This window comes from Mustela lutreola, chromosome 7, assembly GCF_030435805.1.
Source record: "Mustela lutreola isolate mMusLut2 chromosome 7, mMusLut2.pri, whole genome shotgun sequence".
Taxonomy (NCBI): Eukaryota; Metazoa; Chordata; class Mammalia; order Carnivora; family Mustelidae; genus Mustela; species Mustela lutreola.
The window spans coordinates 116,830,581-116,848,586 of record NC_081296.1 but is presented as its reverse complement, the minus strand read 5'-3'; the positions used below and the strand labels follow the sequence as shown (position 1 = coordinate 116,848,586).

Genomic DNA, 18,006 nt, shown 5'->3' with positions numbered 1-18,006 from the left:
ATCTTCTCTCGCTCGCGCACCTCGCTCCGCTTCCTCTGCAACCATGTCTGACAAACCCGATATGGCTGAGATTGAGAAATTCGATAAATCGAAATTGAAGAAGACAGAAACACAAGAGAAAAATCCACTGCCTTCAAAAGAAACGATTGAACAGGAGAAGCAAGCGGGCGAATCATAATGAGGCGGGCGCCGCTGATATGCACTATACATTCCACAAGCATTGCCTTCTTATTTCTTTTTAGCTGTTTAACTTTTAAGATGCAAAGAGGTTGGATCAAGTTTAAATGACTGTGGTCCCCTCGTTCTTATCAAAGTGTCTGAACTACTGACTGGGAAGCCAAACCTCCTATACATCTGCAGAGGAAGGAAAATAACTTGTTTGCCGGCGAAGGAAGAAACTGGGTGGACACAACTAGTAAAAACTAAGCTGGTCCTAGGTGTCTTGCCGGGCAGTAAACTGCAGTTTAGTCAGAGTGCCATTTTTCTCTTTGAATGATTTTAAGTATTGGAATGCACAATTTTTTAATACGCAAATAAAAAGTTTAAAATGTGAAAAAAAAAAATCCTCATTGAACAGCACACTAAACATCTGTGCATTTGATTCTAAGTAAGTTACTCCTCAGTAAGTGAAAGGAGTCAATGACCCCAATGTTTTCAGTCTGAACAAATGGAAGAATAAAGTTTAATATTATTGTCTGCACTTTTCTATAGGTTAGAAATATTTTATTATACACAAAGGCCAAGAATATTTTTACTAATAATTATAAATATAAATTAAAATATTAATGAAAAATTTGGAGATTTTCAAAATTAAGGAATGAGATACTAAAAAACACTGGTGGGAGTATCTCAAAGACAAATGTGTATCTTAAAACTTTTCCATAAAATTTTGTATTATAATAATTATTATGTATGCATGATAACAGTGGTTTTATCTATTTTTAAGTTTTTTATTGATGCATCTCTAACACCTAGAAAAAGGGCAGGCACATAATACGCATTCAGCAGACATCTGTTGAATAAATGAGGAAAGAGAGCCTCATTCATTTGCTAGATCCAATTCCTCCCTTATTATTTAAACTCCAGGAATGCTGTTTGATTTACACTATTCTGAATGTTAAGAATTAAGAGACAGCGATATATTTGTGTCATTGTTATCAGAGTAAATATCAATAATTACTAAATCAATCTGAAGAGCTTTGAAGAAAAACCCAGAGATGAATTTTTAAGAGATATTTTAATCTGAAATAGTTAAATTAGGAAACTCAGACTTCCTTACATATTGTTTGCTATGCGTATCTTGGAATGTGTCTACTTATAAGAGATTACAAAAAACAAGACTACCTTTTGAGATAGAAGATAGCGTAGCTTATGTCCTGCAGGGCAGGATTTCATGTTGATACACTTATCATTCTTGCTAGGTGATAGCAAAGTTGACTCCATTAACGGTGTGGTTATCCAAGTACAGTTAGCATAGCACTGGGGGCTCATGTGATTATTTAAGTTGAGAATACCTAGACACATCTTTTTAAAAAAACAAATCTCTGACTCTCATCAATGTTTAGGACTAGGTTAAAGTAGGTATTACAATAAAAGAAGTATGACTTAAATTTTTTTTAAAGATTTTATGTATTTATTTGAGAGAGAGAGAGATCTGTCTGATCTGCTGTAGGCAGAACAGCAGGCAGAGAAAGAGGGGGAAGGAAGCAGGCTCAGCAGGCTGAGCAGAGAGCCCGATGGGGGGGCTCGATCCCAGGACCCTGAGATCATGACCTGAACTGAAGGCAGAGGCTTAACCCTCTGAGCCATTCAGGTGCCTCTAAATTATTTTTTAAATAATAGCATGGTTTGTAGGATAATTGCAAAAATTGTAAAGATAGTAAGTGAAAGACTGAAGTTTTAGAAACATTGGGTTAAAAGAATAAGAAAAGGGACAGAGCACATTGTATGCCATAATAATGATGAGCTTTGGGAAGGTAATTGGCATTCTGGACAGATACTACTTTTTTTTTTTTTTTTTTTTAAGAATTTTATTTTCAAGTAATCTCTGCCCCCAACATGGGGTTAGAACTTACAACACTGAGATCAAGAGTCACAGGCTCCACTGACTCAACCAGCCAAGCGCCCCTGCTTCTAAATGATCCATGGACAATTATTCAAAGACGAGGTATAAACAGATGGTAGTAAAGAGAAGCTGCTAGTACTTAGCTGTGGTGTTATCGCATACAAAGATATGTAACACTCATGTCAATCAGTGGTCAGCTCATCGAGTGTCTGTTGGTCTGCTTTATGTCTCTCTTCACATGTGTTACCTAACTGAGAAAGAAAAGTACAAGACTGGGGCTACATCTATGTGTTTTACCTCCTTTGGTAGAGCAGAACATATATGTGGATATTTAATAAATATTTTAATATTAGCGAAATAATGTATAACATGATTTGATTCAAAAATGACTATTTGTTGGAGAGCCTGGGTGGCTCAGTGGGTTAAAGCCTCTGCCTTCAGCTCGGGTCAGGATCTCAGGGTCCTGGAATTGAGCCCCGCATTGGGCTCTCTGCTCAGCAGGGAGCCTGCTTCCCTTCCTCTCTCTCTGCCTGCCTCTCTGCCTACTTGTGATCTCTGTCTGTCAAATAAATAAATAAAATCTTTAAAAATAACAAAAAAACAAAAACGACTATTTGTTGGGAGAATCATACGCATATAGAAAAAAACCCACACAGCTACATAGCTGAATTTCTATAAACCAAATGAACGCCTAAAACTTCATTTACCCTTTGTTTTTAAACTGTCTACTGTGGGGGTGCCTGGGTGACTCAGATTCCTTCCGTTCAGGTCGTGATCTTGGCAGTCCTGGGATGGAGCACCACATTGGGCTCTTTGCTCTGTGGGGAGCCTGCTTCTCCCTCACCCTCTGCCTGCTGCTCCCCCGATCATGCTCTTTCTGTCAGATAAATAAATGAATAAATGAATAAATAAATAAATAAATGAAATCTATCTAAAGTGTCTACATCACCTGAACTTAGTCACGTTTACCTGAATGAAATAGAACATTTGACCATTCATCAGGATTTTAGGCCACGTTGTATCTTAGAACATCATAACTGTTGATGCTTTTATTTATTTTTTTAAATTTTATTTATTTGACAGAGAGAGATGTGAGAGAGGGAACATAAGCAGGAGGAATGGGAGAGGGAGAAACAGGCTTCCTGCTGAGGAGGGAACCTGGTGAGGGGCTCGATCCCAGGACCCTGGGATCATGACCTGAGCCAAAGGCAGACGCCCAACGACTGAGCCACCCAGGAGTCCCTGTTGATGCTTTTAATATTTAAAATCTACATGTGAAATAACAGAGCTTATCTTTGTCTTATTTTTTTCTCTGCCTCAATTTGGGGGTGGGGGGGATGACCATTAAAGTGCTATCTCTGCAGTGCCATATAGAATTCTTTTTAAACCCCTTGAATTCCAACTGCAATGGGCTTTACTCCCTTTCTTTCTTCTGAGTAGTCCCCCCTTTGCTCAAGTAGAAGTCCAAATAGACACAACACATGCATTGTTATTTACCATTAAAGTGTTCCTGCTTTGGTGTATTTTAAGTTGCTAAGCTCTAGCTTATTATCAATGATAGCTTTCTTCGGGTCACTTCTCTTCTATGACAATAGTTAAACACTAAAACAGAAATGGGGAATCCATCCAATCTCACGGCCTGTCCCTCATGATAATTGTGTTCTGGATTCCTTAGCCGCACCTAAAGGCATCATTTTCCCTTGGCAAATCATTACGATTTTCAAATTCAGAAGACAACTTCACCAGGATTAGAGAAAAATCACAAAGTTTGAACATTGGCTAGCAGTTTAATTAAAATTTCAAGGAGTTTTGATAATGGGCAATTATATGTTTTGAATTTCACTGGCTGAGACAGTGACACAGAATACATTTTTGCACCAGTACTTGAAAAACTAGGATCATCTTTCTCTGGTGTTTTTCTTTCCCCTTTCTTGCTTTTCTTTTCTTTTTTTTCTTGTTCTTTGTGAGTCTACCTCCATCGTATTTTTCTCCTACACTGAGTCCTTTTAACCTAAAGAGCTTTCTCCTCTTCTTCCTTGGTGTGTATGTGCATGTCTCCATTCCTCTGAATCTCCAGCTACTTGTCTTTTTTCATTCATCCACTAATTTTATGTTTTCTCTTTCTGTCTCTGTTTCTCTCTTTCTAGATTCTTTCTTCCCATCTCCCCTCCTTCCCTCCCATTTCTGCTGTTCTTTCTCTTGCCTGATGGCCAAGAAATTTATCTCAAGAGCTTAAAGCAATGTATACCTGAGTAATTTGAAAATCATAATGTTCGCTTTTTTTAATGCATTATATTTATTTTGTGGGGTTTTTTAAAAGATTTTATTTATTTGAGAGAGAGGATGTGCATGCACAGGAGGGGGGGCAGATGAAGAGGGGTAAGCAGACCCCCACAACCAAGCAGGGCGCCCAATCTGACCCTGGCTCCATCCTGGGATCATAGCCTGAGCCAAAGGCAGATGGTGCTCCCTGTTATATTTATTCAGAACATTTATCCACAAATTTCTTTGTCATTGACAGGCTATTATAAATCAAAGTAATGATAATCATATATAATAAGTTAATAATAATAAAAACATGAGCACAGGTCCCATAAAGATGTGGTTTCTTAAATGTCAAAATTTTCAAAAGCTAGTTAGCTGTATTTATGTATGTATGTATGTACATAAGAGAGAGAGGGAGACAGCAGGCATGAGCAGGCAGAGGGCCAGAGGGAGAGGGAGACAAGCAGACTCCCTGCTGAGCGGGGAGCCCGATTCAGGGTTCAATCTCAAGACCCTGAGATCATGACCTGAGATAAAATCAAGAGTCAGATGTTTAACTGACTAAGTCACCCAGACCCCCCTTCTAATTCTTTTTTTTCTTAATTTATATTATTTTGATGACTTTGATCGTCACTAAGATTCTTAGGGAAAAAAATGAGTATCACATTCTAACTTCTTCTATTTCCAGAAGTCTATGGGAAGTATATGTTTTAAGAAAACAGTTAATGGGGGCACCTAGGTGGCTCCGTGGGTTAAAGCTTCTGCCTTCTGCTCCGGTCGTGATTCCAGGGTCCTGGGATCGAGCCCCGCATCGGGCTCTCTGCTCAACATGGAGACTGCTTCCCCCTCTCTCTCTGTCTGCCTCTCTGCTCAACATGGAGCCTGCTTCCCTTCCTCTCTCTCTCTCTGCCTGCCTCTCTGCCTACTTGTGATCTCTGTCTGCCAATAAATAAATAAAATATTTTTAAAAAGAAAGAAAGAAAGGAAAGGAAAGGAAACAGTTAATGAAAATAGACCAGTACTTAGACACATGCTGGAGAAAATTGTGACCTTTAAAAGAAAAAAAACAAAATCATACAAACACACAGCCTAAAACAAAAATCAAGAGCAAATGTCAATAACAACAACAAAAAGAACCAACCATGCCCAGACTTTTTTTCTTCTATGACACCACACCTAGAAAGCAACAAAATAATGCCATTGTACTTAGAAACTGGGTCCCAAGACTTCTATACTTAGTCACGATGTCACTTCATACATGAAGACAACAGGCTCAAATATGCAAGGGGTCTGAAAGTACTACCCATAACCTTCTGAAAAAAATCTTTTTGTTTTTTGTTAGTATTTTATTTATTTATTTGTGAGAGAGAGAGCACAAACAGGGGAGGTAGGAGAGGGAGAAGCAGGCTCCCCACCAAGCAGGGATCCCGATTAGGACTCCATCCCAGGACCCAGGGATCGTGACCTGAGCTGCAGGCAGACACTTAACTGACTGAGCCACTCAGGCAGCTGCTGAAAAAAAATTTTCTAAAAGAGAATTAAAATAGAGATCTAAAAGTGGATCGAGGGGCACCTGGGTGGCTCAGTGGGTTAAGCCTCTGCCAAGGTCTCAGGGTCGTGGGATCGAGCCCCGCATCAGGCTCTCTGCTCAGCGGGAAGCCTGCTTCCCCCTCTCTCTCTGTCTGCCCCTCTGCCTACTTGATCCCTCTCTCTGTCGGAAAAAAAGTGGATCGAGATCACCAAACTGAAGGATTGATGGTAAGAATTAAAAACCAATTTAATCATAAAATTATAATAATGTGCATAACTACAAAACAAATAAAATGTTTTTAACAGGCCTTAAAAGATACATAATGTAAAGGAAAAATAACATGAATATAAGAAAAGATTCCAATACCCCAGAGAAATGGGGAAAAAAATGAGAAAGTATAGGAAAAAGTTAAAATGTCCTGATAATTTGTGTTTGTGTGTGCAATTCAAAGACTTTTGGGGTACTCACGCATTTGCATCCACCACCACAAACCATTTTAGGATACTGTGATTACTCCAAAAAGAAACCTCACAAACCTTAGTGGCCATGCCACAGCCCCACAACCGCCACCCACCTCTGCCCTAGGCAATCACTAGTCTACTTTCATATAAATGGAATCATACATAAATGTATGATTACACATAACTCATACATAAATATGTGGTCCTTTGTCTTCTTTCTCTTAAGTGTGTGGGGGTTTTTTTGTCTTTTTTTAAAAAAAATAATTTATTTTTTAATTTTTTTAAAAATATTTTATTTATTCATTTGACAGAGTTCACAAGTAGGCAGAGAGGCAGGCAGAGAGAGAGAGAGAGGAGGAAGCAGGCTCCCTGCTGAGCAGAGAGCCCGATATGGGGCTCGATCCCAGGACCCTGAGATCATGACCTGAGCCGAAGGCAGAGGCTTTAACCCACTGAGCCACCCAGGTGCCCCTATTTTTTAATTTTTGATTTTTATTAACATATAATGTATTATTAGCCCCAGGGGTACAGGTCTGTGAATCGCAAGGTTTACACACTTCACAGCACTCACCATACATAGCACATACCTTCCCCAAGTCCATAACCATCCCAACCACCCTCTCCCTGCCCCCCTCCCCCCAGCAACCCTCAGTTTCTTAAGTGTGTTTTTAAGGCTCATCTATCTTGTAGCATGTGCCAGCATGTCATTCTTTTTATAACCAAATGATATTCCATATAGATAGACCACTTTCATTAATTGATGAGCATTTGCTTCTTTCCACCTTTTGGTTATTACAAATAAGGCTGCTATGAAAATTTTTATTTAAGTTTTTGTGTCAACATATGTGTTTGTTTCTCTGGGAGTGGTAAATCATATGGTTCAGTATTTAACCATCGAGGAACTGCCAAACTGTTTTTCAGAGTGGCTGCCCTATTTAACATTCCCACTAGCAATGCATTAGTATTTTAACTTGTACATATCATAGCCAATACTTATTATTTGTGGGGGTAGGAGCAGAGGGAGAGAAAGAACCCTGAGCAGACTCCCTGCTGAATGAGGGGAGCCTGACGTGGGGCTCCATCTCACAACTCTGAGATCATGACCTGAGCCTAAACCAAGAGTCAGACGCTCATTCGACTGAGCCACCAAGAGGTCTCTAGCCAATACTTATTGTTTGTTCTTTTTGGTTATAGCCATCCTACTGTTGAAGCGGTATCTCATTGTGGTTTTGATTTGCATTTCTCTCATGACTGGTGATGGTAAGCATTTTCCATATGCTTATTACCTTTGCCTTTTTTTTTCTTTTTTGGAGTCATAAATATGAAAATATTTTGTACATTTCTTAATTGTTGTTATTAATTCTTTTGTTGTTCTTAAAAGTTCTTCGTATAGGGGCACCTGGGTCGCTCAGTGGGTTAAATTTGTTTTCGGGTCAGGTCATGGTCCCAGGGTCCTGAGATCAAGTCCTGCATCGGGCTCTCTGCTCAGCAGGGAGCCTGCTTCCCCCCCCCCCCCTCTCTGGGGCCTCTCTACCTACTTGTGATCTTTGTCTGTCAAATAAATAAATAAAATAAATAATTAAATGATAAATAAATAAATAAATAAATAAAATCTTAAAATCTTAAAAAAAAGGCAAAGATAAATACAAGAGTTCTTCGTATATTCTGGATATAGATGTTTATCAGATGTATAACTTGCAAATATTTTCTCCCACTCAGTCGGGTTGTCTTCTCACTTCTTTGACAGAGTTCTTCAAAGCTCAAAAGGTTTTAATTTTAAAGAAGTTCAACGACCTATTTTGCTTTTATAGTTTGTACTTTTGGCATCATGTTTAGGAAAACATTACCTAACTCAAGGTCACAAAGATACTCACCTATGTTTTCTTCTAAAAGTTTATTTGTAGTTTTAGCTCTTATATTTAAGTGGATGTTCCATTTTGTTCCATTTTTGGTTAATTTCTATAAATGGTATGAGATTCAACTTCATTTCTGTGAGCGGTACGGTTGAAAGCTTCATCCTTTTGCATGTGTTTATCTGGTTATTCCCAGCACCATTCATTAAAAAAAAAATTATTTTCCTGGGGCACCTGGGTGGCTCAGTGGGTTAAGCTGCTGCCTTCGGCTCAGGTCGTGATCTCAGGGTCCTGGGATCGAGTCCCATATCGGGCTCTCTGCTCCGCGGGGAGCCTGCTTCCCTCTCTCTCTCTCTCTCTGCCTGCCTCTCTACCTACCTGTGATCTCTCTCTGTCAAATAAATAAATAAAATAAAATAAAATAAAAAATTATTTTCCTATTCAATTTTCTTAACTCCCTTGCCAAAGACCAAATTACCATAAATGTGAGGATTTATTCCTGGATTGTCAATGCTATTCCATTGACTTATATGTCTATCCTCATGCCAGCAACACACTACTTCGATCACTGTAGCTTTTGGTAAGTTTTGAAATGGGAAGTGTGACTCCTCCAAATTTGTTATTATTTTTCAAGATTGTTTTGGCTATTCTGGGTCTCTTGCATTTCCTTATGAGTTTTTGGATCAGCTTGCCTAATTCTGAAAAAAAAAAAAAAAATGGCAGCAGAGATTTTTTTAAGAATTGCGTCTAACCTGTAGATCAATTTAAGGAGTATTCCCATCTAAGCAATATTAAGTATTCCAACCATGAATATGGGATGTATTTCCATTTCTTCCAAAAAGAAAGGTATTCCTTCTTTTTCTTTCTCTCTCTCTCTCTCTTTCTTTCTTTCTTTCTTTCTTTCAGATTTTAGTTATTTATTTGACCGACAGAGATCACAGTAGGCTGAGCAGAGAGCCTGATGCGATGCAATGCGGGGCTCAATCCCAGGACCCCGGGCTCATGACCTGAGCCAAAGGTAGAGGCTTTAACCCACTGAGCTGCCCAGGTGCCCCAGGTCTTCTTTCTTTCAATGATGTGTTGTAGTTTCATTCTAGAAGTCTTGCACTTTTTAAAAATTTATTCCTAAATATGTTATGCTTTTTGATGCCATTGTGAATGGTATTTTCAAACTGCAATTTCTGAGTTTTTCCTGGCAATATATAAAAACAGTTGATTTTTGGGGCGCCTGGGTGGCTCAGTGGGTTAAGCCGCTGCCTTCGGCTCAGGTCATGATCTCAGGGTCCTGAGATCGAGTCCCGCATCGGGCTCTCTGCTCAGCAGGGAGCCTGCTTCCTTCTCTCTCTCTCTGCCTGCCTCTCAGTGTACTTGTAATTTCTCTCTGTCAAATAAATAAATAAAATCTTTAAAAAAAAACAGTTGATTTTTTTTACAAAGATTTTTATTATTTATTCAACAGAGAGATAAAGAGCACAAGTAGGCAGAGCGGCAGGCAGAGGGAGAGGGAGAAACTCCGCTGATCGGGGAGCCTGATTCAGGGCTCCATCCCAGGACCCTGGGATCATGACCTGAGCTTAAGGCAGCTGCTTAACCAACTAAGCCACCCAGACACCTCTAAAAACAGTTGATTTTTGTATACAACTGATTCCTACAACCTTGCTAAACACATTTATTAGTTTCAGTATTTTTTGATAGATACAATAGGATCTTCTATGTAAAAGATCATGTCATCTACATTAAAGACATTTTAACTTCTTCCTGTCCAATCTTAATGCTCTTTTTTTTTTCTTTTTTGTCTTATTGCACTGGATGGAAACTCCAGTGCAATGTTGGATAGATGTAATGAAAGTAGACATCCGTGTCTTGTTCCTGATCCTAGAATGAAAGCATTTAGTTTTTCACCATTAAGTGTATTGTTAGCTATAGTTTTCTTCATCAGATGTTCCTTATCAGGTTGAGAAAGTTTCCTTCTTAATTTTCCGAGCTTATCTTTTATATCTGTTGAGATGATCATGTGGTTTTTATCTTTTATTGTGTTAATGTTTTATTACATTGGTGACTTTTCTATGCCTAGACCAACCTTGCTTTCCTGGTATAAATCCCATTTGGTCCTGGTGTATAAATAATCCTTTACCATGTTGCTGGGTTTGACTATTAGTATTTTATTGAGAATTTTTGCATCTCTATTAATAAAAGATGTTGGCCTGCAGTTTTCTTTCCTTGTGGTATCTTCATAGGGTCTTAATATCAGAGTAATACTAACTTCATAACATGAGTTAGGAAGTGTTCCCTCCTCTTCTATTTTTTGGAAGACTGTGTGAAAGATAGGTGTTAATTCTTCTTTAAAGTTTTGGTAGAATTCAGCATTCAAGCCATCTGGACCCGGACTTATATTTATGAGAAGATTTTTTTTTTTAAAGATTTTATTTATTTATTTGGCAGACAGAGATCACAAGTAGGCAGAGTCAGGCAGAGAGAGAGAAAGGGAAGCAGGCTCCCTGCCGAGCAAACAGCCCAATGTGGGGCTTGATCCCAGGACCTTGGGATCATGACCTGAACTGAAGGCAGAGGCTTTAACCCACTGAGCCACCCCGGTGCCCCATGGGAAGACTTTTTATTACTAATATGATCTCTCCAATGGATATGAGTCTATTTAAATTTTCTTCTAGAAATTTGTGTATTTCATGTAAGTTATCTAATTTGTTGGCATACTATTCCCTTTTTATCTGTTTAAATTTTATCTATTTAATAAATCTATTTAAATACCTATTTAAATTTTCTTCTTCTAGAAATTTGTGTATTTCAGGTAAGTTATCTAAATTGTTGGCATACTATTCCCTTTTTATCTGTATGGTCACTCGTCCCTTTCATTCCTGATTTTGGTAATTTGAGATTTTCTGCTAGGTCAAACTACATAAGAGTTTGTCAATTTTGTTCATCTTTTCAAGAAACCAGTTCTTGGTTTCATTGGTTTTATATATATATTTTATTCTCTTTTTCATTTATTTCCACTTTAATTTGTTTCCTTTCTTCTGTTTGCTTTAGTTTACTTTGCTCTTCTGTTTTAGTTTTCTAGAGTGTAAAGTTAACTTATTGATTTAACATCCCTTCCTTCCTTTCTTTCTTTTTTTAGGTAGGCTCAATGCCCAGTGTGGAGCCCAATCTGGGGGCCCGAATTCACAACCCTGAGATCAAGACCTGAGCTCATGAGACCAAGAGTTGGATGCTTAACTGACTGAGCCACCCAGGCATAGCCATCTTTTTTCTTTTTTAATATAGGTGTTTACAATTATACATTTCCATCCAAGCACTGCTCTTGTCTGTGTTGGGCTGTGTTTTCAATGCTCCAGCAGGCCCTTTACAGCTGTGCTTTCACCTTCACTTCTTGCTTGTGCAGAGCCCCAAGGTCAGTCAGAGGTGAGGAGCTAGGGCCTTCTCAGATCTTTGCTGAGCACTGGAATAGCACTGCATGCACATGTCTTTCCACTTTCCCAGGAACTTTTTGGAGCTTTGCAAAGCCCTACATGGACATCTCATGCCACATGTTTTTCCTTTTAATTTGTTTTGTTTTATTTTGTTAGCTTCTTATTAGCTCCAACTGGTATCACCGCCTCATGCAACTGCAATGTTTAACAGTTGCCACTACTTCTTTCTGACACATGTCCTAAGGATAAGACTAGTCAAGCAAAGTGAGCTTGAGTCAGGTCAAATAAAGTCGACCCTTAGAAATGGAACTTTACAAGGAGTTGAAGATGGGTCATATAGTGACAATTCTCTGGGGATGAAACAACTGGGGAATCTCAGATCCATTCTGCCCTTTCCCACCAGTAACTGCTAAGCTTCTGGTTTCTGTAACTATCATAGTTGTGAGTCTGCTGATTTTTAAGTCCACACAGGAAATGGGGAGAGGAGAGTGGGAATAGGGCAAGCTGAAGCCCACAAAGCTTGCTGCTTTTACTGATGTTCAACTGTTTTTCTTGAATAAATGATTCTGGAATATTGCAAACCTTCTGTTAATTTCCAGAGTTCTGAATAAGTTGATTTTTTGACAATTTTTATCAGTGTTCCCTTGCTTTTATGGATGAGCAGATTTTTCATAGATTCTAATTCAGCCATTCTGGAAATGTTTCTACATAAGTGCATTTTGAGATTTCCATATTTATACAGAGTGTTTGGGGGGGTTATATTTTATTGTTGACCTTTCATTTAATTGTATTTTGGTTATGTGGCAAGTTTTAAACTGTAGAAGCCAGATTAAAAATCAAAGAGATCCATTAGAGAAATTAAGAAAACAATCTCATTTACAGTTGCATCAAGAATAAAATAAAATACGAGAATAAATTAAACAAGGAGGTAAAAGATGTGTACACTGAAAACTGTAAGACACTGATGAAAGAAATTCAGGAAGACACAAATAAATGAAAAGATATTCCATGCACATGGATTGAAAAAACTGATATTGTTAAAAATGCCCATACTACCCAAAGTAATCTATAGAGTCAATGTAATCTTTATCAAAATTCCAATGGCATTTTTATGATAATGACAGAAATAAAATAATCTTAAAATTCACAAGTAACTGCAAAAGACTCTGAATAGCCAAAGCAATCTTGAGAAAGAAGAACAAAGCTGGAAGCATTATACTTCCTAATTCCAAACTAATTACAAAACTATAGTAATCAAAACAGTATGGTAGTGGTATAAAAACAGACATATAAATCAATGAACAGAATCAAGAGCTCAGAAATAAACCCACAGGGCGCCTGGGTGGCTCAGTGGGTTAAGCCGCTGCCTTCGGCTCGGGTCATGATCTCAGGGTCCTGGGATCGAGTCCCGCATCGGGCTCTCTGCTTGGCAGGGAGCCTGCTTCCTCCTCTCTCTCTCTGCCTGCCTCTCTGCCAAATCTCTCTCTGTCAAATAAAATAAATAAAATCTTTAAAAAAAAAAAGAAAAGAAAGAAACCCACATACACATGGTTCACTAATGAATAAGAGAGCCAAGAATATACAATGGGGAAAGCAAAGTCTCTTCAACAAATGGTGCTGGGAAACTAGACAGCCATATGCAAAAGAATGAAACTGAACCACTATCTTACACCATACACAAAATTAACTCAAAATGGATTAAAGTCTTGAATGTTAAGACTTAAAAACCTTAGCTCCTAGAAGAAGCATAGGCGTAAGTTCCTTGACATCAGTCTTGGTTCAATTGAGATCCATATAATGATCTTGCAAACTGGTGCCTTGGTAAACTCACTTTTTAGTTCTAGCTTTTTTTTTTTTAATCCCAAAGGATTTTATTATTATTTTTAAAGATTTATTTGGAGAGAGCATGTGTGCATGTGCAAGTGGAGGGGAGGGGCGGGGGAAAAGGGAGAGAGATCCTCCAGCAGACTCCACACTGAGTGGGGAGCCTGACATGGCCAATCCCAGGACCCTGAGATCATGACCTGATCTTAACTGACTTAACTGACTGAGCCACCCAGGCACCCCCCAAAGGATTTTCTATCTAGATAGTAATGTTGACTGAGTCTAAAGACAGTTTCATCATTCCTTTTACAAACTGAATGTTCTATTCTTTCTTTTTTTGCCTTAAGACACTGGCTAGAACTCCCAGTACAAGTTTGAAAAAATTGGTGAGAGTAGCTACCCTTACCTTGCTTTGGAATTTAGGAAAAAAACATTCATTATACCAGTAAGTATATTAGCCGTATGTTTTGTGTAGCTGCTCCTTTTTGGGTTGGGAAAACTATCTTTTATTCTTAATTTGCTAAGAGTTTATTTTTAATCTGAAATGATGTTGGGTTTTATTAAATTTTTTTACATATATTGAGAGATTATCACATGGTTTTTCTTTTTTGGTCTATTAATATGGTTAATTACATTGGTTTACTACACTGATTGTAATTTAAAAGATATCTGTACTTTTGTACTTCAACTGTACTTCAGTTTAAGCACTCAGTCAAAGCTTCATTTTCACTGCTCCATGTCCCGTATGGATAGCGGCTACTGTATTAGGCTGTGCAGGCTTCTATGCTCTTAGCCATTCTCCTACACTGCTTTCTACAACAATTATCTGAAAAGCAACTCAGCCAGACACCTGCCATTCAGGGAGCAGAAAACACACAATGTAAAACTTAACAGCCAGTGCATTAGAAATTATTCGAAGTAACAGATCATAAAAACAAGATCCAAAGAAGATGGTGTCATATATATGCCTATGAAAGAAAGAGAAAGGGGTACTATTGCTCTTTTCATTACATAACCTACTATTCAAGAGTTTTAGGAGAAAAACAAACACTAGAAAATAATTTCTCCATTATAGACCAAGACTTGAGAAAACAATAAATAACCTAGCAAGACGCAAAAAAAAAATTTTTTTTAAAGATTACTTATTTATTTATTTATTTGAGAGAGCAGGAGCAGAGGAGAGGAGCAGAGAGAGAAGCAGACTCCCCACTGAGCAGGAAGCCCGATGCGGGCCTTGATCCCAGGACACTGAGATCATGACTTGAACCAAAGGCAGACTCTTAATCAACTGAGCCACCCAGGCAACCCAGAGACATTTTTTTTTAAAGGTATGGAAAAAGGAAGCCTGGGGTGCCTGGGTGGTTTAGTCGGTTAAGTGCCTCACTCTTGGTTTCAGCTCAGGTCATGATCTCAGGGTTGTGAGATCGAGCCTCATGTGGGGATCCTTGCTCAGCGAGGAGTCTGCTTGGAAGAGTCTCTCCCTCTGCCCCTCCCCACCTCCTAAAAATAAATAAATAAATCTTAAGGGGTGGGGAGGCAGAGCAAAGCAGAATTAAAATGCCCAAAATCCTTTCTCAGGCTAAAAACAGGCCTGGAGCTTTGGCCTGAGTTAAGGTCTTGTGAGAAGATGAGACTGGAAAAGAAAAGGGGCAGGGTGATGACCTGTATCTTGTAGACATGGGAACAATCAAGAACCAAAGTCTAAGTTTTGGTCAAGGAAACAAAGGTAGTCTGGAACCGTCAATCCAGGGGCAGAAAGAACAGGATCAGAAATAAATGATTATCAGAACTAGTTAGACCACCTAAGCAAAATGGCTTATGGTGTGAAAACAAGATGGCTGCTCAAAAGCAAGAGTTTATATGGAGTAAAAGAGACTTTCACCAGGATCCTGACTGTGTGAGGGGCACATTCGGGGGTATGTTCCTTGAGATACATAAAGCTCTCAGACTTCATTGCATGCCTGCCGAGATTATTAAATAAGAAACAGAATAATCAGGGATGCCTGGGTGTCTCAGTGGGTTAAGCCTCTGCCTTCGGCTCAGGTCATGATCTTGGGGTCCTGGGATCGAGCCCCCCGTCGGGCTCTCTGCTCAGCGGGGAGCCTGCTTCCCATTCTATCTCTGCCTGCTGCTCTGCCTACTTGTGACCTCTCACTCTCTCTGTCAAATAAATAAATAAAATCTTAAAAAAAAGAAAAGAAAAATCTGATTGTAGACCTGAACACTATCTAAGCACACCATCAAGTGGATTCTTCCCACTTTGTTTTAACTCCATCACGTGGCTGGAGCTGATTCACTCCCTTTGGAAAACCTAGCCCCATACCAGGACCAGAGACCATGTTTGTCTTTTGTTACTTGCTAACATGGCTTTCTTCTGTTCTTCTGGGACTTGATTTATTCTGTGCTGTTCATACAGTTAAGGACAAGCCCAAAGTCCAAAAGAACTAAATCTCATGGCTGTTGTCAGACCTCCTTACTTTGACTTGTTCATATTTCTTGTCTTTGTCCACACATGGTGGGAAGATGTAACAATTTGAATTTTTCATTTGTGTTGTTTTTAAGACTAGCCATCTTTTTTTTTTTTTTTTTTAAGATTTATTTATTTTAGAGAGAGAAAAAGATAAAGAGAGCACCAGTGGGAAGGGGAGATGGAGAGAGAGAGAGAGAGAATCCCAAGCAGACTCTGAGCTCATCACGGAGCCCAACCCAGGGCTCAAATTCATGACCCGAAGATCACGACCCAAACTGAAACCAAGAGTCCCACACTCAACCAACTGTGACACCGAGGCGTCCAAGACTATCCATCTATTTAATTTGTTTTTGTGTTAGTTTTAGTAGGTTAATAGTTTGTGCTTCTGATCTAAATTGTCATTTTTTATTGACATGCACTTATTCGTATTTTATTGCCCTTTCAATGTCTGTAAGTTTTATAGAAATATCCAACTTTATTTCAGTCATTGATAATTTTTGCTTTTATTTTTGTTACTGGCTTTATTAGGAATTTATCAGTTTTGTTAACTTTTCCAAAGAACCAACTTTTGGCTTTGTTAATTTTTTTTCAAGTGGGTTCCTATCTTCCAATACATTAATTTCTGCTCTTAAATTTATTTATTTATTTCTACCTTTTTCAGTTTAATTTGTTATTTTAATTTTTTTTTAAAGATTTTATTTATTTGACAGAGATCACAGTAGGCAGAGAGGCAGGCAGAGAGAGAGGAGGAAGCAGGCTCCCTGCTGAGCAGAGAGCCCGACTCGGGGCTCGATCCCAGGACGCTGGGATCATGACCTGAGCCGAAGGCAGAGGCTTTAACCCACTGAGCCACCCAGGTGCCCCTAATTTGTTATTTTTTAAAATAGATCATTGATAGGCACCTGGGTGGTGCAGTCATTGAGTATCTGCCTTCAGCTCATGTCATGATCCCAGGGTCCTGGGATAGAGCCCTGCCTCAGCCTCCCTGCTCCACTGGGAGCCTGCTTCTCCCTCTTCCGCTCTCCTCACTTGTATTCCCTCTCTCGCTGTGTCCCTGTTAAATAAATAAATAAGATCTTTACAATAAAATAAATAAAATAGGTCATTGATATGCGGACTTAAATAATTGACTTTCAACCTTTTATTATTTTAATACTGAGCCACCTAGGCACCCCCACATTATTATTATTTTTGAAGTTCTTAATTGAAGTAATCTCTATACCCCAAGTGCGACCAAAACTCATGACCCCGAGATCAAGAGTAGCATGCTCTTCCAACTGAATATAGCTTCAAAAAAATATACAAAGCAAAAATTGACAGAACTATAAGGAGATATAGGTAAGTCTACAAAGATAGAGATTTCAACCCTATCTCTCAGTCACAAATAAAACGAGCAGACAGAGAATTAGCGCATAGAAGATTTGTACAACATAATTTATCAGCTTGACCTATTCAGCCTATGTAGAAACCATCCCCTGACTACTGCAGAATATATAGTTTTCTCAAGGATACACAGAACACTTGCCATGATAGACAATACGCAGGGCCATAAAGCAAGTCTTCATAAATTATAAAGGATTGATTTTGCCACCCAAAATATTTTCTCTAACCACAATGAAACTAAACTAAAAATCAAGAACAGAAAGAGAATTAAAAAAGAAAAATTGATGGGTGGGAGGCGGGAGCACCTGGGAGGCTTAGTCAGTTAAATGTCTGCCTTTGGCTCAGGTGATGATCTCAGAGTCCTGGGATGGAGACTCATGCTGAGCTCTGTGCTCAGCAGGAAATCTGCTTCTCCTTCTCACTGTCCCTCTGTGCTCTCACTCTCTGTCTCTCTCAAATAAATAAATACAATCTTTAAAAAAAAAAAATTTGTTTTAAGTAAAATCAGTGCGCAGTGTGGGGCTTGAACTTATGACCCTGAGATCAAGAGTTGCATGCTCTACTGACTGAACCAGCCAGGACCCCGGAATGATAAATTTTAGATCCCCAAGCTTCTGGAAATTGAGGACAGTATGTCCAAAAATGTCACAGATGAAAGAAGAAAACGCAGTGGAAATTTTTTTAATATTTTGAATTAAATATAATAAAAATAGAATAAAATTTGTGAGA

General features: G+C 38.7%; 1 protein-coding gene across 1 annotated transcript; it reads left to right on the top strand.

Annotated features, from left to right (window-relative positions):
- On the top strand, window positions 1-563 carry LOC131835365 (thymosin beta-4). Its single transcript, XM_059179693.1, has one exon. The coding sequence runs from the start codon at window positions 44-46 to the stop codon at window positions 176-178; it is 135 nt and encodes a 44-aa protein (XP_059035676.1). The 5' UTR covers window positions 1-43; the 3' UTR covers window positions 179-563.
- Window positions 564-18,006: the final 17,443 nt, after the last annotated feature.

Coding starts and splice junctions, on each gene's coding strand:
- LOC131835365 (XM_059179693.1), top strand. CDS start 44: ATGTCTGACAAACCCGATATGGCTGAGATTGAGAAATTCGATAAATCG.